This window comes from Penicillium expansum (assembly GCF_000769745.1).
Source record: "Penicillium expansum strain MD-8 chromosome Unknown contig275, whole genome shotgun sequence".
Classification (NCBI taxonomy): Eukaryota; Fungi; Ascomycota; class Eurotiomycetes; order Eurotiales; family Aspergillaceae; genus Penicillium; species Penicillium expansum.
The window spans coordinates 211,877-236,060 of record NW_015971416.1 but is presented as its reverse complement, the minus strand read 5'-3'; the positions used below and the strand labels follow the sequence as shown (position 1 = coordinate 236,060).

At 50.3% G+C, this 24,184-nt stretch overlaps 10 protein-coding genes across 10 annotated transcripts; 7 read left to right on the top strand and 3 right to left on the bottom strand.

The window, feature by feature from the left end:
- Positions 1-359: 359 nt before the first annotated feature.
- PEX2_082810 (GPR1/FUN34/yaaH) lies at positions 360-1,400 on the top strand (the record flags this gene model as incomplete). The annotated part of the gene is made up of 5 exons (XM_016745551.1): positions 360-494; positions 559-754; positions 831-941; positions 1,023-1,068; positions 1,139-1,400. 5 exons carry the CDS (start codon positions 360-362, stop codon positions 1,398-1,400), a joined length of 750 nt encoding a protein of 249 aa, XP_016595364.1.
- Positions 1,401-2,043: 643 nt separating this feature from the next.
- On the bottom strand, positions 2,044-3,970 carry PEX2_082800 (Carboxylesterase, type B; the record flags this gene model as incomplete). Its single annotated transcript, XM_016745550.1, has 4 exons — positions 2,044-2,676; positions 2,764-3,186; positions 3,267-3,782; positions 3,857-3,970. 4 exons carry the CDS (start codon positions 3,968-3,970, stop codon positions 2,044-2,046), a joined length of 1,686 nt encoding a protein of 561 aa, XP_016595363.1.
- Positions 3,971-4,662: 692 nt separating this feature from the next.
- PEX2_082790 (MDR family MFS transporter) lies at positions 4,663-6,414 on the top strand (the record flags this gene model as incomplete). Its single annotated transcript, XM_016745549.1, has 3 exons — positions 4,663-5,126; positions 5,183-5,327; positions 5,383-6,414. The coding sequence occupies 3 exons, from the start codon at positions 4,663-4,665 to the stop codon at positions 6,412-6,414; spliced, it is 1,641 nt and encodes a 546-aa protein (XP_016595362.1).
- A 488-nt stretch (positions 6,415-6,902) lies between these two features.
- Positions 6,903-8,410, top strand: PEX2_082780 (Polyketide synthase, enoylreductase; the record flags this gene model as incomplete). Its single annotated transcript, XM_016745548.1, has 7 exons — positions 6,903-7,084; positions 7,142-7,254; positions 7,327-7,407; positions 7,539-7,961; positions 8,032-8,066; positions 8,160-8,298; positions 8,361-8,410. The coding sequence occupies 7 exons, from the start codon at positions 6,903-6,905 to the stop codon at positions 8,408-8,410; spliced, it is 1,023 nt and encodes a 340-aa protein (XP_016595361.1).
- A 223-nt stretch (positions 8,411-8,633) lies between these two features.
- PEX2_082770 (GMC family oxidoreductase) lies at positions 8,634-10,634 on the bottom strand (the record flags this gene model as incomplete). Its single annotated transcript, XM_016745547.1, has 3 exons — positions 8,634-8,680; positions 8,742-10,203; positions 10,257-10,634. The coding sequence occupies 3 exons, from the start codon at positions 10,632-10,634 to the stop codon at positions 8,634-8,636; spliced, it is 1,887 nt and encodes a 628-aa protein (XP_016595360.1).
- Positions 10,635-11,046: 412 nt separating this feature from the next.
- PEX2_082760 (nuclear transport factor 2 family protein) lies at positions 11,047-11,646 on the top strand (the record flags this gene model as incomplete). Its single annotated transcript, XM_016745546.1, has 1 exon — positions 11,047-11,646. The coding sequence occupies one exon, from the start codon at positions 11,047-11,049 to the stop codon at positions 11,644-11,646; it is 600 nt and encodes a 199-aa protein (XP_016595359.1).
- A 506-nt stretch (positions 11,647-12,152) lies between these two features.
- Positions 12,153-13,186, top strand: PEX2_082750 (amidohydrolase family protein; the record flags this gene model as incomplete). Its single annotated transcript, XM_016745545.1, has 2 exons — positions 12,153-12,213; positions 12,264-13,186. 2 exons carry the CDS (start codon positions 12,153-12,155, stop codon positions 13,184-13,186), a joined length of 984 nt encoding a protein of 327 aa, XP_016595358.1.
- Positions 13,187-13,960: 774 nt separating this feature from the next.
- PEX2_082740 (cytochrome P450) lies at positions 13,961-15,801 on the top strand (the record flags this gene model as incomplete). Its single annotated transcript, XM_016745544.1, has 5 exons — positions 13,961-14,060; positions 14,114-14,177; positions 14,250-14,629; positions 14,681-15,253; positions 15,344-15,801. 5 exons carry the CDS (start codon positions 13,961-13,963, stop codon positions 15,799-15,801), a joined length of 1,575 nt encoding a protein of 524 aa, XP_016595357.1.
- Positions 15,802-18,360: 2,559 nt separating this feature from the next.
- PEX2_082730 (uncharacterized protein) lies at positions 18,361-20,789 on the bottom strand (the record flags this gene model as incomplete). Its single annotated transcript, XM_016745543.1, has 2 exons — positions 18,361-18,529; positions 18,583-20,789. The coding sequence occupies 2 exons, from the start codon at positions 20,787-20,789 to the stop codon at positions 18,361-18,363; spliced, it is 2,376 nt and encodes a 791-aa protein (XP_016595356.1).
- A 235-nt stretch (positions 20,790-21,024) lies between these two features.
- PEX2_082720 (Ribosomal protein S18) lies at positions 21,025-24,140 on the top strand (the record flags this gene model as incomplete). The annotated part of the gene is made up of 5 exons (XM_016745542.1): positions 21,025-21,163; positions 21,269-21,504; positions 21,597-21,777; positions 22,261-22,349; positions 22,410-24,140. 5 exons carry the CDS (start codon positions 21,025-21,027, stop codon positions 24,138-24,140), a joined length of 2,376 nt encoding a protein of 791 aa, XP_016595355.1.
- Between the last annotated feature and the right edge of the window lie 44 nt (positions 24,141-24,184).

Sequence of the window (24,184 nt, the reverse complement as noted above, 5' to 3'; positions counted from 1 at the left end):
CGTCAGTTTTCAGAATACAGCTCAATGGGGAAATGGAATCATACCAGCATGAGGGGGTAAGAAATCACTAGTATGAGGGGTTGGATTCCTTGGCCAAGCTGGTTTGGGAAGATCAGCACCCACTTCTCCATGGAGTAAGTCAGAACAGGATATTATACCAAGAAACTTTGGCTACCAAGAATTTAGCGTTTGTTGACCTGCGAATGCGGGACAGACATGCGCGTATTTATACCCCTGTTTCTTCAGGCAAGTTTAAGTGCTGACAACTTGATTCTAAATTAGAAGCCCTCTTTTCCTCACACTGTGGTCTTTTTTCTGATTCAACTATAACCACTTTTGCCGACCCAACGTGCTACAAGATGAAACTATCAGCTGAGGGAACTGTTATGGCCTCCTCGGAGGAGGCAGCTCAGTTGAGCTGTGATACCTCGTCCTCTCATGCTAGAAATAGCAAAGAGCAAGACTTCCAGCCCACCCAGCAGATTGGCAGTCCAGTAAAGTGCCCTGTATTTAGACTCCCAGTTGAAACATCATCTAACTATCCATGACTGCTACCAGACTGCTCTTGGTATGGGTGCATTCGCAATTGCTTTCACCACTCTATCGATGAGTCTCATGGAGTGGCGAAGCGCAGCCATCACCAATGCCTATATTGGTAACTGCTTTTTTACAGCTGGCATGGGTTTGGTATTGGTGGCCCAGTGGGAGCTTGTGCGCGGGAATTCCTTTGGCCATACCGTCTTTGGAGGCTTTGGTGAGCATCTAGTTACTTCATCCTATGATTTGCCGTGCATGATGGCCGTGATCTGACCCATCGGGCTCCCATCCAGGTCTGTTCAACTTAGCTTTTGGCGCGATCAATGCACCGGCCTTTGGGGTAGCAGATGCCTTCAAAGATGATCCCGCGGCATTGAATAATGCCATTGGATATTTTCTGCTCGGTGAGTTCTTTCTGCAAACGGATTTTTCTTGTCATCTTTTCTTTTGTTTTAGGTGGGATTTCGGCTAACACGACGATATAGTATGGGGGATATTCGTTCTCTTCTTTACCGTTGCTGCAATGCCCATGTCAGTTGATACACATTTATATATACAGATATCCCGTCTGAAAGCGTGGTCATAGCTGACTGGTAGACAGGAACCTGGTGTACACGGGCATGCTCGGAACTTCCCAAATTACATACACTCTGTTGGCCGCCTCGTACTTCTCGTTCGCAGATGATCATGCATCTGCTGGACTCGCTCTGAAAAAGGCCGCGGGTGCATTTGGGTTTGTCTCAGGGTTGTTTGCCTGGTACACCGTCGGCCACCTGATGTGTCAGGATGCCCTCCTATTCTCGTTCCCACTGGGGGATACGAGTCCCTTGTATGCACGATTGCAGCGAAAGAAGAGACACTGAAGCATCGTGGGTAAGAGATTGAGATTTTGAGGGATGGAATAATTTCGAGGGACCTAGTGGTGCAGGTGGACGAGTGAGCTATGGGATGTCATGTTGATTATGTGGTACAAGATTATTACGATATTCAATGGAAGCTATGGCGTTACGAAATATATTGCTAGAATTATGTGTTGCAAGGTGTTTGCCAACACCTTAGTACACAGTCATAATTGTAAAAAGATGTGTGATATCTTCATTTCCGGGTGATAGATCTCTATCTACGGACTTTTCCTTTCCTTCTACCCCTGTTCACAGCCCGTTATTCTCTACATGTATAGAAACATCCATGGATATAGAAACAGCTGACTTAATCCCACTTTGCATTGGGGACAGTAACCTTGTATGCTGAAGATGGTATATGAATGGGCCGATTAGGGTTGTGATTAGAAATAGAGTTGAAACAACCCCAACTACGTGGTAAATAATGAGAGTCAACTGCGTTTTTCAATATGGTCTGCCTTAGGGAGATTAACAAGCTTTCTCAATAGTATATTTTGGATGAGCATTAGTCTCTACTAGATATGATATCCGATAGGAGTATGAATGATCATTAACTCGAGCTGAAACGCGCTTTGAGATAAGTTCACTTCCCCTACTGAGTTCATCAAAACTCGACCTGCTGCCAGTAAGTGCACCGGTCTGTATTAGTCAAGGCCGGCTCAACTCGCACTCCGTTATCTCCCAGTGAAAGCACATGGGCTTGTCCGTGATAGAGAGGTACATGGGGATCTCCCTTGACATTTGGATTCCCTGTCTTGACAAACTGCACGATCTGCCGCTGCATGAGTTGTGCGATGGTGGCATTCAGCGAAGAGCTGGAACCCTGTCCATTGTAGAAGACAGATGAGGTATCCGAGAGATGCATCGCGGGCTTCACAGCGTACTCAATCGCATAGCCTGGCGTTGCGACTGCTTGGTGTAAATACCGGGTGTTGCAGGTGGTAGAGACCTCGGACCAGAGTAGATTGGCCCGTTCGTGCTGACTGTGATACGGCCAGCTGCCATTGAAGATGGGTGGGTAGAGCACTCGGGAGGTGTGAGCGCGTACGCTAGCATTCGCACCGCGGAGCAGCACATCCACGTATCGGTTAAAGGTGGCATCATCGGTCACATTGGCTGGGGCTAACATAAACCCTTCGTTGGCAGTGTATGAGGTGAGGATTCGCACAGAGGGATCGACCTTGCGCTCAAGGAGGAGTCGCTTGGGACTATCGGGTACAAAGCTCCCATCAATGGCCTATAGTGATGAGCAGAAGATTGTTCAATCAGTATTCAAAGAAATGATGAACGGGGAATGGCAGCAAATAGCTCGGATAGTACTTACCGGTCCGAACACACCAGAACCATACGGACGGGACGCCACCAGCTCATAGTTAGCATCTAGCAAGGCCTGAGATGGTAAACGCCGGGCCTCCTCCAAGCTGCTGACATTCAACAATGTAAGGAATGAATCCAACAGGTCGTCCTCAATAGCCGGTGTCTTTGTGCCCGGTTCCCAAGCCGGACTCTGCGCAATGATTTGGGCGAACGGGGGGCGAATGGCGCGTCCGTAGGCCGTCAGTTGCATCGTGATTGAGCCCCCGCCGGCTGAGACGCCCATGACAGTGACGCGTGAGGGATCACCGCCGAATTTCGTGATATGTCGTTGCACCCACTCTAACGCCAGACGCTCATCATACAGCCCGGCGTTGGGCAAGCCCCCTTCCGACTGAAACTTCTGACCTGACAGCCATCCAAATACGCCCAGCTAGTCGATACCATCCCTGGATAAGCCGCTGAAAGAAAAGGAGACGAATTTGCACGGGAAAGAGAGGGAGAGCCACGTACTCGATAGTTGACGCCCACATAGATTATGCCTGTGGACCCATCCTCCCTGCTGGTTGCGATCAAGCCGGAGGGATTCTGATCTGACTTGGACCCGGACACATAGGCTCCATCCTGGAAGTACACTAAGACGGGCGCACCAGGATTCGATTTTCCGTTTCCATCTCGTCGTTTGGATATCACCTTCTCTGGGACGTACACATCGAGGAACAGACAATCTTCTGACTCCAGTGGATTCTGGTCTGCGACCGGTCGCGGCTTGGTGCATTCATCCTGTTGGTAGACCTGATCATACGCGGCGGTGAAATTAAAAGTCGAGCCCGCGGTCACGGCACTGACAAAGTCGCCCTGCACATTAAACCAACAGGCTTGAGATTGGGGACAGATATTGCCAAGCCCCTTGCCATTGACAACCTCGTGGCTGCGATTTCGTGGGGAGACGGGCAGGGAAAACCGCAAGGGGCCTAACGGGGGTTCGGCATAACGGACATTAGAAAATTGGTAATAGCGACCAGTCGACTAGGTATATCATTGAGCTGATCATCAGATGGATTTCTAAGCCTTTCATTTCTTTTTCGCGGTATGGGACTCACGTTAAAGCCAATGGCTTGATGCCGCTGATAGCCCAGGTCCACAATCGGCAATTCGGCTGCTACAACAGTCTCCCATGTGACCAGTAGCAGACTGGCCCAGTTGATAATTTGCATTGGGAATGAATTATGGGGTATAATGAGCTCCCAGGTTTTTTGTATTTCACTATCTAGCATTTTTACTGTTTTGCATTTATTTATAGGTAGCATATGTTAAGCTAATGTCGTGCGCAAAAACCCTCTAACTAGAATAAAATAGCAACTGTAAAAGATGGCTCAAAGGGGTTCCATATAAATTCCGTTTACGAAGTAATCTCTGGGCAGGGCTGATCTACATTTCTAGGGTTGTATTATAGCTAATCACGACCCAAGGTTGAAATTTTTGAAACCTTGGAAATGCTGAAAACGCTTAGAAATTGAAGAGCGGATCCATGGATGCAGGTCCAGACGGACCCACTTAATTATTAGAATTAGGTGAGCTCGGGTACTCCCGCTCCGAGTCCGAAAGGAGATTCGGAGTTGGTCAGTCAAATGGTAAGCTACGATTGGTCAGATACCACACTGACAAAGATGAATGTCCGAAAGGAGTAATGCATTGTCACCAAAATGTCCTCTTCCAGTACTGCTAGCATTTAAATAACCAGGCACGGTCGGGCAATATGGGACATCAATACTTTCGCCAACGTCCTCCAGTGGATAACTATATTGCTGCCTTCTATTTTCACTTTACTACGACTCCATTGGGCAAGTGCCTAGATAGCTGAACCTCTAAAACAGCTGACTAAGTGCCGCTCGGTTCGCTTCCCACAATGAGTATAGACGCTTCACCAAGTGAGAGCGTGCTCGAAAGTCAAACCCCGGATCGCGTGGATGAATCAATCCCGATCAAAGCTGAAGAAACCGAGAAGGATGCAGCCCCGGGCCGGGACATCGTAGGCTTCCGCTGGCTGCTCGTCTGCATTGCCGTTTTCTCTGCAAACCTCCTCTATGGCTTGGATAATACCATTGTGGCTGATATCCAGGCTCCCATTGCCGGTGACTTCAACGAGTACACGCGGCTGGGTTGGCTTGGTGTGGGCTTCACCTTGGGATCGGTGGTCTTTATTCTCCCGCTGGGCAAAGCATACGCCATCTTCGATACGAAATGGCTCTTCCTCGGCTGTTTGACTATGTTTGCGGCTGGCAGTGCTCTCTGCGGTGCTGCTCCTAGTATGAATGCCATCATTGTCGGGCGTGTGTGGGCAGGAGCTGGTGGAGCGGGCATGTATCTGGGGTAAGTTTATCGTGACAGGCCGAGATCAGAGATTGAGGGCTGACCAAGAAACATAGAAATCTGAATCTGATTACCATCCTGACCACCCCCAAGGAGCAGCCTGTGTATGTCGGCCTGGTTGGATTGATCTACGGCACTGGCTGTATTCTGGGTCCTATCATTGGCGGTGCTTTCTCTGACAGTTCTGCCACATGGCGATGGGTACGTGTGATCCCTTGCTCGTTTCTCTGGCCGGGTATGCTGACCGCAATGACAGTCATTCTATCTCAACTTGGTTATCTTTGGAGTCATGTCACCCATCTATGTATTCCTCCTGCCCTCCTTGCCACGACCAGCGGGCGAAGGCCGCAGCTTCTTCAAGAAGCTTGTGGAGCTTGACTGGGTGGGCACGGTCCTTTCCGCAGGAATGCACATCTCCATCATCTTGTTCATCGTCTTCGGTGGTGTCGAATGGTCCTGGACAGATGGCCGGAACATCGCTCTGTACGTGGTCTCCGCTGTCCTCACCATTGCTTTCGTGCTCAGCCAGTACTTCTGCATCGGGACCACCAAACAGGACCGACTGTTCCCCGGCGAGTTCCTGCGTGACCCCACGATGCTCCTCCTCTATATCATCATGGCCTGTGGTGGTGCCGCCCTCTTTGTGGCAGTTTATTATATCCCACTCTACTTCCAGTTCGTCCACGGCGACTCTGGCATCATGTCGGCAGTCCGTCTGTTGCCGTTCGTCTGCTTCTACGTGGCTACGATTCTGCTTTGTGGTTATGTCATGCCCAAGACCGGCTACTTTATCATCTGGTATCTCATGAGTGGTGTCTTCATGCTCATTGGAGCCGTGTTGATGTACACCGTGAAATTGGATACCAGCCCCTCCAACGTCTACGGATATTCCATCCTGATGGGACTGGGCATGACTACTACACAGGCCGCCTACGCGGTGGGTCCAGCCATTGTGACTCCCGACCGCGTGGCCGAATGTCTCCAGTTCATGAACATCGGCCAGGGCCAGAGTCAGCTTCTGGGATTGGCCATCGCCAGTGCCATTTTCCAGACCAAGACCCTCAGTGGGCTCACTGCCCTGTTGGGAGATAAGGGATATTCGCAGGTGGACATCCAAAGTGCCGTCGCTGGCGCCCAGAGTACCCTGATGGAGCGACTGCCCCCGGCCTTGAAGACGGCAGCCCTGAAGGTGATTGTGAGTTCGATTAGTGATGTCTACGTCATGGCAATTTCGGCGGGTGCTCTCTACGTGGTTGCATCCTGCCTGCTGCCTCGTCGTCGGTTCTAGATCCGTTCCACGGGAAGGATAGCACCAATGGCAAACGGGATACTGGCTTTGGATCCGTGACTGGGGTGTATTTGGTAATGGGGTTTCTTTTCTTCTTGTCCTTTTTGAGCTCGAGGTACGCCTTGAGATGTATCCTTTGCTCTTTTTTGTTTATAAATCATAATTTACCTAGCCAGTGGAATCAAAATATCTTCGGGAGATAGAATAAAATATAACACCTGAGAAATCTCCACGTTTCAAATATAGTGGATAAGGGCTTATCCAGCTGAAGGAGGTTTATCATCAACATTTGTTACTTTGACCTCGGGATACGCCAATGAGCCAATATAGTAGTCTCCGGAACTCCGACTCCGCATCCCACCTTGTACTAGTAGATAAGGAGAGGCCAAAGAAATATTTATCTAATCTTCTCCCCGCATCCCCTCCCTCCGACGCAGAAACATAGTCTTACTTCGCACAGCTATCTATTATTCAGCAGAATACGCACCATGGCCTCCACTACTCCCAGCACCTACAAGCAGGCGGTCTTCAAGGAACAAGGCGCCGGCCTGACCCTAGAAGAGGTTGCATTGACTCTACCCAAGCGGGATGAGATTTTGGTCAAAGTCGAAGCCTGCGGCGTGTGTCATTCGGACCACTTTGCGCAGACGAATCTCATGGGAGGAGGATTGTGAGCCACCTATCGTGAAATATATGACACTTTGCCTAATTCCCGGTGATTTTATAGTCCGCTAGTTCCCGGTCATGAGATTATTGGACGTGTGGCAGCTGTCGGAGAGGGCGAGACCGTTTGGAAGGAAGGAGATCGAATTGGAGGTGCATGGCATGGCGGGCACGATGGTATGAAATTCTTTTCTCGGCTACAAAAGAGTCTGATTCCTTGACGAGAATATACACTGATGCACTTAACAGGTACCTGCGGGGCATGCAAAAAGGGCTTCTTCCAGATGTGCGATAATGAGCAAGTCAACGGCATTTCCCGAAATGGCGGCTGTATGTCTTTCTCCTTTCTTTACTTCTCTCTCTTCTTTTATTATCACCCTTTTCTTTTTTTATCACCATTTCCTCGTTCCACCGAAAAAAATAATATCTCAATGCTAACCCCTCCTCTCCAATTCCGGTAGATGCCGAATATTGTATCATCCGCCGCGAAGCCGCCGTACACATTCCAGACCACGTCAATGCAGCCAAATACGCACCCATGCTCTGTGCCGGTGTCACCGTCTTCAACGCAATGCGCCACATGAAGATCCCACCGGGTGAACTGGTCGCCATCCAGGGTCTGGGTGGACTCGGCCATCTAGCACTCCAATATGCGAACAAGTTTGGCTACCGCGTCGTGGCGCTCTCGCGGGACTCCACAAAGGAGGAATTTGCACGGAAGCTAGGAGCACATGAGTACATCGACACCAGTCGGGAGGATCCCGTCGCTGCTTTGCAGAAACTGGGTGGTGCTTCTCTGATCGTGTCAACGGCGCCTGTGCCTGAGATTATTAACCCGCTGATTCAGGGACTTGGTGTTATGGGGAAGTTGTTGATTCTGTCCAGTAAGCTCTCTTGGCTTGTTCTTGAAAAATTATGCTTCCTGGAATTTTGATTGGATGCTGACAATAATAGTTGTTGGTGGTATTGAGGTGCACACTGGCCTGCTGGTAAGTGGGATTTTCCTCTCTGAAATCAAGCAGAAACGCAAACGGAAGAGATGATGGCAAGATCAAGAAATGAAGGTACTAATTATAGTGTAGGTCGGAAAGGGTAAATCCATCTGGAGCTGGCCCAGCGGTCATGCCACCGATTCCGAGGACGCCATCGCGTTTGCCGACCTCCATGGCATTGATTGTCTGATAGAAGAATTCCCCTTGGACAAGTGCAACGAAGCATTTGGTATGAAATCTCTTTCCTTTGATGAGTTCAATGTCTCTGACGTGGTGTCTTATTTTCTACAGCGGCCATGATGGAAGGAAGTGTGCGGTTCCGTGCCGTCATCACCATGTAGTAAGGAGGTAGAGGACATATTGGGGATAATGCCCGTTATGCTTGTTATGTTGGTAGTATTGGCGTAGAGTGGAGTGTATGGAGTGTATGGAGTGTATGGAGTGTATGGAGTGTATGGAGTGTGAAAGGTGTGATAGATTGAGTATTTACTTCTACTTCGATTGCTATATACTACGTAACATTCTTCATCTTTCCCTGTGGTTGGATGCTATATTGCCCGTTGTCTAACAGTTGCCCGAAATTTCGCACGCGATTTTCTCTGCCAGTGCATCTACCTCCAGTTAGTCATTCTGTTTGAAGCAGTATATGTATAAGGAACGATCAAGACTTACAAAGTGTGGACTGGGGGTGACCTGGTGGTAGGAAGGGCAAGGCGGAGGCATCCACCACGCGGAGGGCTTCAACACCAATTACTCGAGCTTTGGAGTCCACCACTGCCTGGGTGTCATTTGCTAGACCCATCGCACAGGTACAGGAGGCGTGGAAAATGGTATCGAAGCTCTTCCGGACATGATCCAGAATTTCTGCATCCGTGGCGACCTGAGAGCCCGGGAAGTACTCAGGCCCGATGAGAATGGGCTTGATGGCAGTGGTATTGAAAAAGTCACGCGTCCGCTTGAAAGCTGCCACGGCAAGTTCGACATCCACTGGATCAGTGAGCCAGTTGGGGTTGATGACTGGTGGCACGCCGGCGTCGGGCGACGTGATCGTGACATTTCCCCGAGAGCGAGGTGTACAGAGCGAGACCGCAAGCGAGGCATAATTGTAGCCGTCACTAGGATTGTCTCGGATATAGTTCCTCTGATAGCCGAAATATCCCCCCATCGTCAGGAACTCTACCTCTGGCCAGTCATCCGGGTATTCGGCGAGCACCTGACGGGTGTGATTCGAGAACCAGGCCGACCGCTTGGGTTCAGGGATCTTTTCCCAAGCCAGGATGTCTGACGTGGGATTGGCGTAGATGCCCGCTGCTCGTTCGTTGTAGTCGCGGTTGGCCTGGGCCTCGAACTCCTCATTGAGCAGAGCTGACTGTGTGATGACATTCACCCGGTAGGAGGGAGCGTAGATGATATGATCCTGCATGTTTTGTCCCACGCCTGGGCGGTCCGCCACGAGGGGAATATTATGTGCCTTCAGCGTGGCCGCGGGGCCGACGCCAGAGACCATCAACAACTGGGGTGATTGGAAGGCGCCTGCCGAGAGAACAATCTCCTTGCGCGCGGAGAGCGTATACGCACGGCCCATTGTCTCCACGTCAACTCCAACAGCCCGCTTGTCTTGGAAGCGAATACGTTTCGCCAGGGCGGATTGAAAGACCGTGAGGTTTGGGTCAGCGAGGCCTTTGCGCAGGAAAGACGTCTCTGACGACTCGCGATGCATAGTCGTGGCATTGATCGTGTAGAGGCCGTAAGACTGGCCTAACAGCGCTCCACTCTGGAACCCGCTGCGTATCTGGAGACCGATCTCGATGAAGGCATGTTTCGCCCATGTCGCAAACGCCTGGGCGTAGTGAGGATAGGTCACGGATAAGGGGCCATCGCCATTGCCCAGCACACTTGGATCGCTCACTACACTGGCATTGGCCCCGCGCAGCGCATCGTTTGCGGGGGTAAAGTGCAGGCTCTTTTCGAAGAATGGCAGGAACTGCTCCCAGGTATAGCTGGAATCCCCCACAGTGTCTGCCCACCGCTGATGCGCCGCCTTGGTGCCACGTTGATACGCCATGTAATTGCGTGCCGAGCTGCCCCCCAGGCACTTGCCCCGGGCGTAGTGGCTCACCCGATCGTAGGCGCCCTAGTTTAGATTCATCAGCCTTTGATATCCATTATCCGGGGAGGACAACTTACCGCTTGAGGGGTGGTGTGGAAACCCCAATCGATACCAGGCTGCCAATCGTCGAGATCCGTGCCCACGTAGAAAGCATCCTGGGCGGGGATTTGGCTAAGATTGCCATTGTTCAGCTCATAGAAGCCACCCGCCTCAATAACCGCGACTGAGCCGACACCCTGTTCGGCAAGTCGCGTTGCGATAGTCAAACCGGCCGTGCCCCCGCCAATGACCAGATAATCAAAAGTTTGGTTTTTGGGGATGCCAAAGGAGGAACCTAGCATGCGCCGCGCGTACTCATTGCGATGGGTTTTCGAACTCGATGGTCCCTCTGGAAGCACAGCGCCGACCGCAGCAACTGCGATGGCCGCGTGAAAAATCCCTGATGTCAACCTCATATTCAGGTCCCAATTACCGTCGCAGAAAGGAATTGCCTGCAGAATGGAGTCAGAAAGCTTTTGGTCTTCCAAACAGCCAAATCCACAGCTTATCAGCGCGGCCGCCGTGCTCCACGCGGTTCATCCTTCGAATTTCCCCTCAGCTTAGGGCGACGACTATGGTGGGGAATTGTTAGAAGGAATCGTATTGTGCCTTCATAGCCGAAGAAGTTACCTAAAGGAGACGGTGGGAGTTTCGGAGTAATACTGGACGATGATTGAGAAGTATGCATCTAACGGCCCACTTCCTCCCGAAAATCATGCCGAAGGATACGAGCTGCTCGTGGTAGAAGGGCATAAATATGTCGAATCTAGCACCGGTCTGCTAGAAATTGCAATTCCATCTGCAATCAGTTTCAGCTTTACCTTCAAAATGAAATCCTCCCTGTGGGTTAGTCTCGCTGTGTCTCTGATCGGCCTTGGCCCGGCCGCTGCTCGGAATGACTACCCCGGAAATTATCCTTCGAGCTCCCCACCACTTGGGCCTACTGACTGGGAACGCACGCCCGTCTCGGTGTTCGCCAAGGTGCTCAACACTCAACCGGATCCCGACTATAATCTCCTGAAGGAGCTGGTCACCTATGACTGCACCTACATCTCCCTCACGTTCGACAATCCCACTCTCCATGGGATCATGCCCTGGGCAGGCACGCACACCCATGTGGGTCCGCAGGCCTTTATCGACATCTTCACCCGAGTAGGCCTGTATTGGGACCGGGGCCCATTCTCCATCGACCACATCTTTGGCGATGACGGCAACGTGACCGCTTGGGGATCATTCACGGCCACATCCCGCACTCTGGGGAAGACAGTGATCTCCCCCTGGGCCGCTCGAGCGCGAGTGAATTCGGCCAATCAGATTTTTGAATTTCAGTGGATGGAGGATACCTTCACCACCGCTTCATCCTTTGGGTCGGACAATAGTACTAAAGTCTTTATTGCCAATCCCGAGGGAGGCACCGCCCATGCCTGATTGAGATCCAGCACTATAGCAGAAGGATAAAGTGTTGCTGCAGGGGAAAATGATCACCCCGAAGGAGTTTCGGAGGGGTATTTCCTCTTCCGGAAGAACTAGGACAAGGGTTGATGTGGTGAAAGGAATAAGCGCTTTTAAATGAAATAGACCATTTTGCAAGCGCACATATCCGTGGGGCTTCCGTAAACAGTATCCGTAGACATGATGTGCATTGTACAAGCGTAGTCTTCCTCTCTCTCGGTATTTCTTCGGAGTTCCCGCAACCCCTACAAGCCTCGCCCGGCACCGTTGATCCGCACTCAGAGGTCACGCACTGCTCTCTAATCATGATTCATGATGGTCTCCCGATCAAGGTGGTGTTGTCGCTGCATGCAAGAGAGAGGGGAAAACTGCAGGCATTCAGTCGGAAATGGACCGCACCATTGCTAGAGACCTGTATTTGAGCAGGTAAATCCCACCAAGTGCTGGTTTTCAAAAGGATCAGTACTGAAAGTGCTACCCCAATGACCATCATGGCGAAAATCGATGTGCACCACCATTTTTACCCTCCGGCCATGCGCCAAGGTCAGTCTTATCTGTGTTAGAATGGGAGCCCATTGGTTAACCTTAAACAGCCCTGGACCGCGCTGGGGGTGATCCTTCGGGCTGGTATATTCCCCCATGGACGCTTGAGCTAGATCAAGACATAACACGACAGATGAAGGTGACCACCACCATTCTCTCTGTCACTGCGCCCGGTCCAGGTATCGAACCTGATGTTACTAAGGCCGCCGCTCTGGCACGCAGCTGCAATGAATCTGCCGCTGCCATTCGGGATGCTAAGCCGCAACAGTATGGCTTCTTTGCCTCTGTCCCCTCCCTATTCGATACGGCGGCCGTCTTGAAGGAAATTGAATACGCCTGCACCACTCTCCGTGCGGACGGAGTCACTCTATTCACCCGCTACGGCAAGGGTTCTAATTACCTGGGACATGCCGCCTTTCGACCCATCTGGGCCGACCTCAGCCGTCGCGGTGCCGTAGTCTTCATCCACCCGACTCATCCAGTCGATACGCAACTTATCAACACCTGGCTACCGCAGCCCATGTTCGACTATCCGCATGAAACTGGCCGGGCCGCCATGGATCTGCTGACCAGTGGCATTTTGCAAGACTATCCGGGATGCAAGATCATTCTGTCTCATGCAGGCGGGACTTTGCCATATCTCATCCATCGAGCGGCTACTATGCTGCCCTTGATGCCACGCACGCTCGGCCTGTCAACTGAAGAGTTGGTGGAGGCAGCCCGGACATTCTACTTTGACACGGCTATCTCATCAAACCCGGTCACGTTGAAGGCACTTTTTGAGTTCGCTGCGCCCGGCCATGTGCTCTTCGGTAGTGACTTCCCAAATGCCCCGCATGACGCAATCTTACGCTTCACGAACTTTTTGGAGGCGTACGAGCTGCCAGAAGAGACAAAGCGACAGGTTGACAGCGGGGCAGCACTGGAGCTGTTTCCGCGACTGAAGGGGATCCTGGACAAAGCGAAGCTCTGAAATGAAGCATTTTCCATGCTAGCTGTACACGAGAAGCTTTTGGAAGAGCGTTGGAGTCAAGGCCGATGAAACGATATTGCCAATACTCTATAAGTCATTTATATAGCACAATATGGATATAATAGTACATGATTCGCTTGCAACACATTATCGCATCGAAGGATCGATCATTTTATGGTCTGTATCTCTGTGGATGTTCAATTGGGACTTTTTGTGGCCTTACTCAGAACCAGTTCTTACAACCTCATGTCCCACCTAGCACCCAGATTATCCAAATCTTCAGTTTCTCTTCTGGATGATGCAATCATTCTTCCTGGGTTCTGTGTCAGACACAGATGCTCGCTCTCAGATGACCATAGAATCAACCCCTCAAATAGAGGGCTCGAGCTCTCTAGGTCTACTTGTTCATGACATCAGAGCCTCGATGAATGCAGCTGTTTGGAGATGATTAGAAGCCCTGTTTTGGGACATCATATCTTTTCCCTTCATGATCAGCTGACTCTACAACCGACTCTCATGACATATCATATTCGAGCCAGATCTACAGAGAGAAAAGAGGAAAGTGTTTCCCCTTGGGGAATCTTAGCCGGGGCACACTCCTTTGGGTAACCGAGCAGTAACCGAATTTCTTTGTTGATCACAACCAATCCCATGAAGCACATAGGCATGAACCCCTCGCTTTGTCGATCTATAAGTCAGCATACCCCACTATCATCTCGATGCTGAAGAAATTCAAGCGCTGAAGAGTTCATCCTCGATAAGTGCCTCTTAACTATGGAACCATTCTTGCTGCTACTACTGGTCTTGTTGCCAGCCATCGTGCTCGTACGATATGCCTTCACATATGGCCATCGGACCAGCACCATGCCTATTGGTGAGTATTCGGCTTCCAAATTAGCTGAGAGTGAATTGCTCACCTGACCGTAGGTCCACCTACCCTACCCTTCATCGGAAACATCCACCAGATTACCAAGAAGTACACCCATATCAAGTATGTTCAATAACCTCCCCCTTTACTTTTGAAGCAAATAGCAAATTCTCACCGCTAATGTCTTGCGTTCAGGTTTACCGAATGGGCCGCCCAGTATGGCGGGTTATACATGCTAAAGATCGGAAATGGCAATATGGCAGTCATCACCGATCGCCGACTAGTCAAAGAAGTCCTCGATCGCAAGAGTGGCATCTACAGCCATCGGCCCCATTCCTTTGTCTCACACGATCTCATTACAAAGGGTAATCACCTATTGGTCATGCATTATGGCGATCAGTGGCGCACCTTCCGGCGACTAGTTCACCAACACCTGATGGAGACCATGGTGGAAAACCACCACACCAAAATCGTCAATGCTGAAGCCATACAGCTCGTACGAGACTATATGATCGACCCGGAACATCATATGGCCCATCCCAAGCGGTACAGTAACAGTATCACCAACTCGATCGGTAAGTCTGTCATATATTATTCACCGGAAACGCCCTAAACCCATATCACAGTATTTGGAATCCGCACAGCCAATCGGGAGGGAGCCAATATGCGACGACTTTACAAACTCATGGAGGAATGGTCGGAGGTGATGGAAACCGGTGCAACACCACCAGTAGACCTATTCCCTTGGTTAAAACTGCTGCCACAATGGCTTTTTAACAACTATATTGACCGAGCCAAGGCCATCGGCGTGCAGATGGAGACCCTCTACGTTGATATCCTTAATAAAGTGATAAAACGACGGGAAGATGGCCACAACAACGGCACATTTATGGACAAGGTTCTGGATAGCCAGGAGAAACATAATCTCCCCTGGCACCAGCTGGCATTTATCGGCGGTGTTCTGATGGAAGGAGGCTCAGACACTAGCTCCAGTCTCACACTGGCTATCGTGCAAGCGTTGATCCAAAACCCCGATGTCCAGCGAAAGGCACATGCTGAGATTGATGCCGTAGTCGGCCACAACCGGTCGCCTGTTTGGGAGGACTTTGAGAAACTTCCTTATATTAACATGATCATCAAGGAAGGTCACCGGTGGAGGCCTATACTTCCACTCTGTTTCCCCCATGCACTAGGAGAGGGTACGTTGTTTCTTCTCTTTTTTCTTCTCCTTTTCTGTTCTTCCTTTCGATATATATCTTCTAACCTCTGTACCATTGGTATCTTTATAGACGACTGGGTTGATGGCAAATTCCTCCCTAAAGGCACAATAGTCGTAGTCAACACCTGGGGCATGCACATGGATCCGTCCCAACCCGATGACCCAGCTGCTTTCATCCCCGAGCGGTTTGCCAAACATCCTCAATTGGCTCCTGACTATGTGCCGGGAACATGGGAGCGTCGTGACCACTACGGCTACGGGGTTGGGCGCCGGATTTGTCCTGGCATCCACCTGGCCGAGCGCAACATGTTCCTGGGAATTGCTAAACTACTGTGGGCGTTTGACTTCCAGCCGGGAGAGGGTCCGATTGATAGTGATCCGGTGACTGGGTACCACAATGGCTTCTTGTACTGTGCCAAAGACTATTCTTGTCGACCTGTGATACGCAACGAGGTCATTCGGGATACGATTGAGAGGGAATATGCCACTGCGACTGCGGATGTGTTTTCTCGGTTTACTGAGGGATAGTCGATGGTCAGGACAACTGCATTCTGATTGTCGTTGGAGCTGTGGTGGGGGAAGGGAATGATCGGGTGTTGTCTATCTGGTTTTCGTGGTTTCCTTTTCTCTTTTTTTTAACTGTTACCTATACTCAATCAGGTTTTACTATAGCTTTCTGTGGTAAATTCTTGTCTGATTTTTGGATTTTTGGGCTTGCTATCGTCCACCTAGGAGTAAATCCGCAACTGCGAGAGCAAGGGCTTGGATTCTGCCTCTTACCTCTCTGTACTAAAACATTCACCTCCCAACCTCGGAACATATGTATCTTCTGATTTGGTCCCTAGATCCAGTGTCTAGACGAGTCTGCATAGACTAGGGAATCAATCAGTAGATGCTGGTTTATCAAATCCCTTTCCAATTCGGTCTCTTCCCTTCATTCTATGTATGTATGTAATATAAATCCGGCTTCATAAGCCAGAGAGCCAAGAAGGAAATGCTGTATAATGCCCCCATGACCCCTAAAGCAACCACATTCACCACAAAGAACATCATTATTGCCATCCAAACGGTGCTTATAAGCCAGTAGATGGCAATAGGCCGACCTTTGTTCGAGAGTAAAAAAATAGGGCACATTGTAACAATTAAACCAAAAGAATGGCATGAGCATCCAAGAACCGGCTGCCTCGTGTTTTGAGCGTACCATGGCTGAAAAGTGTTGTCGCGCATGGTAGTGCTCACCATATGATTATTTTCGCCGCATGCCTTTGTTAGAAACGTGACGAGCTCATCGGTGGTCTTAGCACCCACAGCTTGGAAGAGCCGCATGATATACCGAAGGCTGGAAACTTCATATTGCGGAAAGAAATGGGGGAGCGAGTAGCGTAACTCCGTTACGGTGTTGTGAGAGTTCACAACCACAATCGCCTGTCCAATATCCTTGTATTGCATTGATGTTAATATAAGATCCAAAGTCTGTACTTGGGGGCGTTTTCCATATGGCCGAAACACATAAACTGAAAGGTCCGTGTCGTAGTACGGAGCATTAATCCATTTGAACGCAAACTTCAATGGCCCTTGGAGATCACCTTCTATATGTGCTTGGTTGCCTACCATGCCTAGTTAGTACAAACATGTGGTCGTACATGGGACAGACACTGTACGATGAGATGGCAGCTTTGGTTGCCATGCCAGGAGAGGATGATCCTTTGCACGTATGCTTTCCGTAATTTTAGTCATTGTTTCATCACTTAATCCCCATAGGCTTTCGAGAATTCGGATGACCATTTGACTCGGCACGGACTAAACTTGTTGGAAATTATCATCGCCGGTAAGGACGAGTTTCTGAGCAAGGGTAAGCACAGGGCTAAGATGTGTTGTGTGGGATGTATTGAGGCAGATTCCGAACGCAGTCGCCTCATCTGTCTTCCTCAGAAGAGCGTAACCGCTCAAAACACGCAGAGCAGGTATCGAATTTCTCAAACTCAAGACTCTCCGCATTGGTCGCTCTATATATGAATCTTTGATCAACTAGGCCTAGGTTGGGTCGTTGGGCAATTTTGCGGTAGTTCTTCTCCAGGGACTCGTCGCCGGAGATCGTCTTGAATATCTCCTTGAAATTCGAATCACGTCGGAACTTTGCGGTTGACTTATTATTATTCCGAAGAAACTCTTTGAGGGGGAATAGCTCACAACAGCTCTAGTTATTCGTCTAGTCAAGGTTTGGTCCTTTTGCTGAAGCCGCCTTCTGCCATTACGGACAGGTTGCGTTTGTGTAGTCATGTCTTGCAGATCGATAAGTGTGTTCGAACGAGGCAAGCCAGTAGGCGTGCGTGCCAAGGACATGGTGGCCGAATATGCGTGAGCCTCAAGCAACTCAGGAATGGGATTAAACCACCGTAGTCGGGCTTTGGTAAAAATATATCTCCAGTAGAGTCTACCAGCCTGATCGCGATGGACTTGGGGCAGAATCGAAGAGTGAACTGAGCATCAACAAAAGTATCCCGCAAGAACTAATAAGAATAAACTTATTCTGCATCTGAATTGTTTCCAGGCCCATAGGATTCCCTGTTGGATTTGGCCCCTGCATCCACCGTCACATCCGGAGTACTCCGAACTTCCCATGAGTTTGAGCGGAAACTGGGACAAAAAAGTGACAGATTCGGTGCATGATATCAAAGGCCACCACCCCTGTCGGGGCGGTGCGTGCAATAGGCTGGAAATACTAGCTTCGTCAGCTAGTCCGTAGCCCCAAATGGCTCAAGCGGCTGGATGAGGGCAAGCAATCTTGGTCTGGCTTCCTTTTGGAATTGACTTCATTTGGTTCAAAGGCAGGTTGTGACTTGTGAGGGAAGTCGCATCAAATTGTTTCCAGCGTGAGCAGACAGAGAGTGCGAAGATCCTAGAAAACATTGTTACGTGGAAGAAGGAACTATATGGGAAGGAAGGAGGGGGCTATATATTTATATAGCTCATTGCCTACAGACACTACCGATAGGGGAAGGGAACTTCCAAAAAAAAAAAGTATTTCTCGATGCTCCCTTTATGGGAACTATGATACATTGGCTGGCTACTTAAAAACAAAAATTATTACACCGACACTTCATTTGAGATGCCGTCAAACTCCAACCCTTGCTCTTGATCAGTGCGTTTGATCGTCATCAGATGTTCCCAATGCTCGGGATAGTTCTGACTCGCCCATTTTTCCACTTCGTCCTTCCAGTATTGGTACGGAATAGCGTTATAGAATAACCCGATACTAGAACTTATATTAGCGATCATAACACCGACAGTGAATGAATAGGTACTCACGTATTACTTGTAGGAGGGAGGCCAATCTCAGCTTCCATGTTGTTGATAGCCTCAACGGCCAGATCAAATTCGCATTGCGCCGCCAAGGCCTCCATGTACGCCGAATAGAGCGGGCGATTCGCAGTGATCTCCAGCTTCTTGACCTTGCTCATCATCTTGATAGCTTCCTGGGCACCATTGTGATGTTTCTCGCAGACCTTGAAGAAAATCGTGATGGTCTTGTGACAAGGGCCTTCCTCAGACTGAAGAATCTGTCGGAAAATCTCCATGCTCTTTTCTGGCATCTCGCACGCGGCATACGCCATCATTAGACCATTGAGGATTCTAGTGTTGAGATCCACTTCAAGATCCAGCTTGAGCATGTTGTGTACAAGCTCCAGATTAGTCGCATCTGCCGTGCGAGCTAGGCCCTGGAAACAGCGGGCATAAGTGTCTGGCCTAGGGCGTCGACCGGGTTCGTCGGCTTGACGCATATGTCCAAATACCAAGACGGCAAGATCACTGCGCTTCCGGTTGAAGAAGGAGGTCATGATTTTGGTGCGGACTGAGACCCACGTTTCCGGGAATGCGATCTTCAAAAGCTCGTATGCATTCCACACGTCTGTATCGGGCTGGCTTTTGTCCGTAATGTACTCCGCGAGCGCGTCGCGCACCGGCATCTTCTGTTCGTCACTGTAGCTGCCTAGTCGTGGACGTAGCAACTCTGAAACAGCCTCGAGGTCGTTGCGGTAAAGGAGCATGTGTGTCAATGCGGCAATGGTTGCGGATTCTAGGCGCACGTTCTCTTGGAAAAGCGGATCTAGGAGGGACGAAATTTGGTCGAACAAGGCGTCCCTTTTCTCGGATCGACAGAGCATCGCGATGAGTTTGTTTGCAATTGGCAGGTTGTGACTCGTGAGGGAAGTTGCATCAACTTTCTCCTCAATAATCTTCAAAGTCTCATCGACATCGCCGGCCTGGATGCGGGACTCCAATTCTAAAATATGAGTTTGGCTATCTGGGGTGAGACCCAATTGGCCGGCTAACGCCATGAAATCAGAAGCCAGCTGCGGGTTCTGCATCGCGTTTGCATACTGAACAAGGTTATTAACAATGTCAATGTGGATGGAGCCCTTGAGCTGAGGGTTTTTCGCAGTCCATGCATGGACCTTTTGCGCAAGAGCAGAAGCATTGCTCCCCTTTGCAGCTTCCCAGAGCAAAATGATGCCAGCGGTGTCTTCGTTGGGCTCATCGGGGAGAGACTTGAAGATCTCCTCCGCCGACTCTGCCCGAGAATTCAAGAGATAATATTTAATGAGAGCCTCTCTCGCAGCCATGGAGGGTTCTGAGTCACCGGCAATTGGGGAGTCGTAGACAGTTTGAGCCGCTTTCCACTGACCGTGGTCGACTAGAAATCTGACCAGCTCTCCATGCGAGGCTTGGTCAAACTTGTTGCCATGGTTTCCCCACTCATCAACAATCTTCCGCACCTCTCGCAGATCGTCTTTCATGGCAAATCCTTTCATAATTGTGAGCCAGGGCGACGGGACAGCCTTGCTCATCTGACCCCAAAACTTCAGTAAGGTATGTCTAGCATCCTCGGGATTGCCATTCATGGCCAAGATATTGATATAGAGAGCAAGGGCAGGCCGGCTGATCTTTCCTGGACCAAACCCGTGATCGAGGTTTAGCTCCTGATATGTGTATCGAGCAAGGTTCATGACAACCTCGCGAGCCTGTGGAGCACACTCAGACTCGGAGAGTACATCTAACACTTTTTCAAGGTTCTCAACCGAGAAAACATTCTGCCAGTCTTCTTCCTCCATCTCGTTCTGCTGGGCCCTTAAATGTTTGAAAGTGACGATCAACACGCGGGCTTGGAAATGACTGATAAGCATTGGTGTTTCAAGCCGCATTGTGAAGAAAGTTTGGAATGCCTTTGCGAGAATATCACTCGGGGGAGTTCTGCTTCTATCTTTGAGTGCCCTCATCAAATCAGCCATAGGTTTCAGGCCTTTTTCGGAGGGTAAAGTAGATTGCGATCGCTCAGGGTCTGAATTGAAGACAAAGATGCTGCGTCGCGATGTATAAGGGAGCCTGGACATGACAGGTCGTACACGGGGAGGAGTGATTGTGTGCAATAGGCGATTTCGATGGCATTGAGAGAACCGAAGTGGTTCGTTGTTGATAATTGCCCGGAAGACCCGTCTCGTGAGATGGGACTGCATTGTAGATGAGGTCGGCTGAGCTTATAGCTCAAATGAAGCAACAGGAATTGGATAAAAACGTGTAGTCACAAGTTGACTCGCAATCTGCATGGAATCATGAAAAATGGGGGTTCGCGACGCGGAGAGATCTGGAGGCGGAAGAAGTCTTGGCGAAAAAAGATCTCATCTCCGCGTTGCCCGGTCTCCCTATCACCGTCTTCAACATCTACAACTAATCAGGGATTGAAAGGTCAAGATGTCTTTGAACCGCTTTTCCTCGTCGTCATTGCTGCGCAATGCCGCGACCACAGCCAGTGTTGGCCTCTCGCTCTGTCGCTGGAGCTCGACCGCTGCCATGAGCGCTTTCACCTCCCAACGCGGCACAAGCTCACAGAGTATGTGATGAACCCGATACATCGAACTGATCTATTTGTTTTCCTAATTTATGATATGGAAACACATTCATTTGTGCGTGATCATCGACTAATGCGTTGCGATAGCCTCCCAAGTGGTCCAACGACGCCGTTTACCCAGTCGCCTGAAGTTCCTCGAGGACCAGAAGGCTCAAGGCGAGAGCCGAGCCCTTGAGAGATACCAAACCCGTGATTTCAAGGCTGGAGACGTCTACTCCCCTCACGATCTTAGCCCAGCCGAGATGAAGAAATGGGGAAAGCGCCAGAGCCCTCAGACAGATGCTTTCGATGCATTGAACCTGAAGCCTATGGATTTGTACAAGGTACGAAGTCCTCGAGCCAATGGAGCCATTATATTTATGGACTATATATCATGATGAACAGCCACTGACTACTGGCTCTTTTGTCATTACAGAACTTCTCCGTTATGTCCGAGTATATGACCAGCATGGGCCGTATCAAACCCCGATCTGTCACTGGTCTCCGACCTGTCAACCAGCGCAAAATTGCTAAGGCACTCCGGAGAGCCATCGGCATGGGTCTTATGCCTAGTGTCCACAGACACCCCGAAATTCTCGCGTCCGAGATGCGAGCACGTATGGAGGGACCCGGAGGTTTCTAAGCCGAACATACTACTGTGGAGTCATTGTTTTTGGGATCTTAAACATATTTTGGGAGATTTCCTTGTACAAGTACAGGCCGGTGCCTGGTGGAAGGGGCACGGCTTAGTGTATTATTACTCTTAGCGCTATGCATTGATTTTTATTGAGAGCTATGACTTCCAACTTCCTTTGTGGTAGAATATTTGGAGCTACCAGATATATTGTATATGTGTTGATATATATGTATCCATCTCCTGCATATGCTCAATGCTTGTTTTATGTACAGTAGACAAGGCGTGGCTGTGTTCCCCGCTATTGTGGCCCGGGTACGTCAGTCGATAAACAGTGGACTAGTGGACTTCCCTCTGCTTTCTCCCAAGTCCTCTGCTTGAGTGTGCACATATTAGCAATGTCGCTTACGAATGGTGAGAACCTGACAGCCTTATGTTATCTTTTATTATCCTGACATATTCAAAGAGTCTATTTGGGCTGCTAGCCCCTCCACCACCCGCGGCCTGCCCACCCAGCTTTCTTCTGATTCTAAAGGCGAGCGATTGGCCTATGCGGTATGGGATTTCAAGAACCCCTACAAAAGCACTGCCTTGTTCTAACAACATCAACTACAGTCCAACAAATCCATCTTCCTGCGTTCAATCGACGACCCCGCAGTCGCTAGGCAGTACACCGAACACAAGGCACAGACAACTGTCGCACGCTTCGCCCCCTCCGGTTTCTACGTTGCAAGTGGTGATGCGGCTGGAGTCGTGAGAGTATGGGATTGTGTCGGCGAAGGAATCACCAAGGGTGAATACAGCATTGTCAATGGTCGAATCAACGATTTAGCCTGGGACGGTGACTCCCAGCGCATTATTGCCGTCGGCGATGGCAAGCAGCGATATGGACATTGTATCACCTGGGATAGTGGAAACACCGTTGGCGAGATCCACGGCCATACGCAACAGCTCAACACTGTGTCAATTAGGCAGCAGCGGCCTCTGCGTGCCGCTACTGCAGGTGACGACAGGAAGACGGTCTTCTACCACGGAGCGCCGTTCAAATTCAACAATGGAATTGCTGATAAGCACTCAAACTACATCTACGGAGTCGGCTTCAGCCCGGATGGTTCGCACTTGGTCAGCGTTGGCGCAGACCGGAAGATCTGGCTCTACGACGGTAAGACAGGCGAGACCAAAGGGCAGATCGGCGAAGGAGAACACAAGGGCAGTATCTTTGGTGTGTCCTGGGCCAAGGATTCGCGAAAGTTTGTTACTGCAAGCGCGGACCGGACCGTCAAGATCTGGGATGTGGAAGCTGGCAAAGCAACGCAGACCTGGACCTTGGGAGAGGAGGGTGCTATGGCTGTTCGCGACCAACAAGTTGGCGTGGTCTGGCCTCCAGGAAGAAGCGATAACCTGCTCATTAGTTTATCTCTCAGCGGAGACTTGAACTACTTGGTCGAGGGAACCCCAGAGCCCCGCCAGGTTATCTCGGGCCACCAGAAGAGCATCACCTCATTGACACAGACCACTGTGGATAACAAGGAAACTCTGTGGACAGGCAGCTTCGATGGAAGAGTCTGCAACTGGGATGTAGCTTCGGGCAAGGCTGAGGAGATCGAAGGAGATGCCCACCCCGGTTACGTCGCCGGGCTTGCAACCACATCAGAGGGAAGCGGTAGAATTTACAGTGTCGGCTGGGACGACACCCTCCGTTCTGTCGATGTCGCTGCTAAAACATACACTGGCAGCGCTTCAAAGCTCAATGGACAGCCAAAGGGCGTTGCGGCTGGTGACTCGACCGTGCTTGTTGGCGAAGCCGAAACCGTCGAAATTTTCCAGGATGGCAAGAAGACTGGAGAATACAAAACAGACTTTGCGGCTACTACTGTAGCCGCCCACGGTTCTCAGGCAGCCGTTGGAGGTGAGAATGGATCTGTCCAGATCTGTGCCATCTCCAGCTCTCGGCTTTCTCCCCGGGCAGACATCAATGCCTCTCGCAACCCAATCTCTGCTCTTGCATTCTCCCCAGACGCTTCCCACCTGGCTGTGGGCGACCTGCGGGGACGTGTCCTGGTTTTCAAGGTTTCCGATGGCAGTCTAGTGACGGACCGCTGGACGGCGCATACTGCACGAATCACATCACTTGCCTGGAACGAGGCTGGCTCACACGTTGTGAGCGGATCGCTGGACACAAACATCTTTGTTTGGAGCTTGGCTAAGCCAGGCGACTGGCTTGAGCTGCAGAATGCTCACAAGGAGGGTGTCCATGGTGTCGGATGGGTTGCAGGAGGCTCCACGATCATTTCAGCTGGTGCTGATGCAGCGGTGAAGGTGTGGAAAGTGGAAGGTTTGAAATAATTGTGGAGTAGCTGTGGCTGTATTTTGCTACGAAATTATAAAGA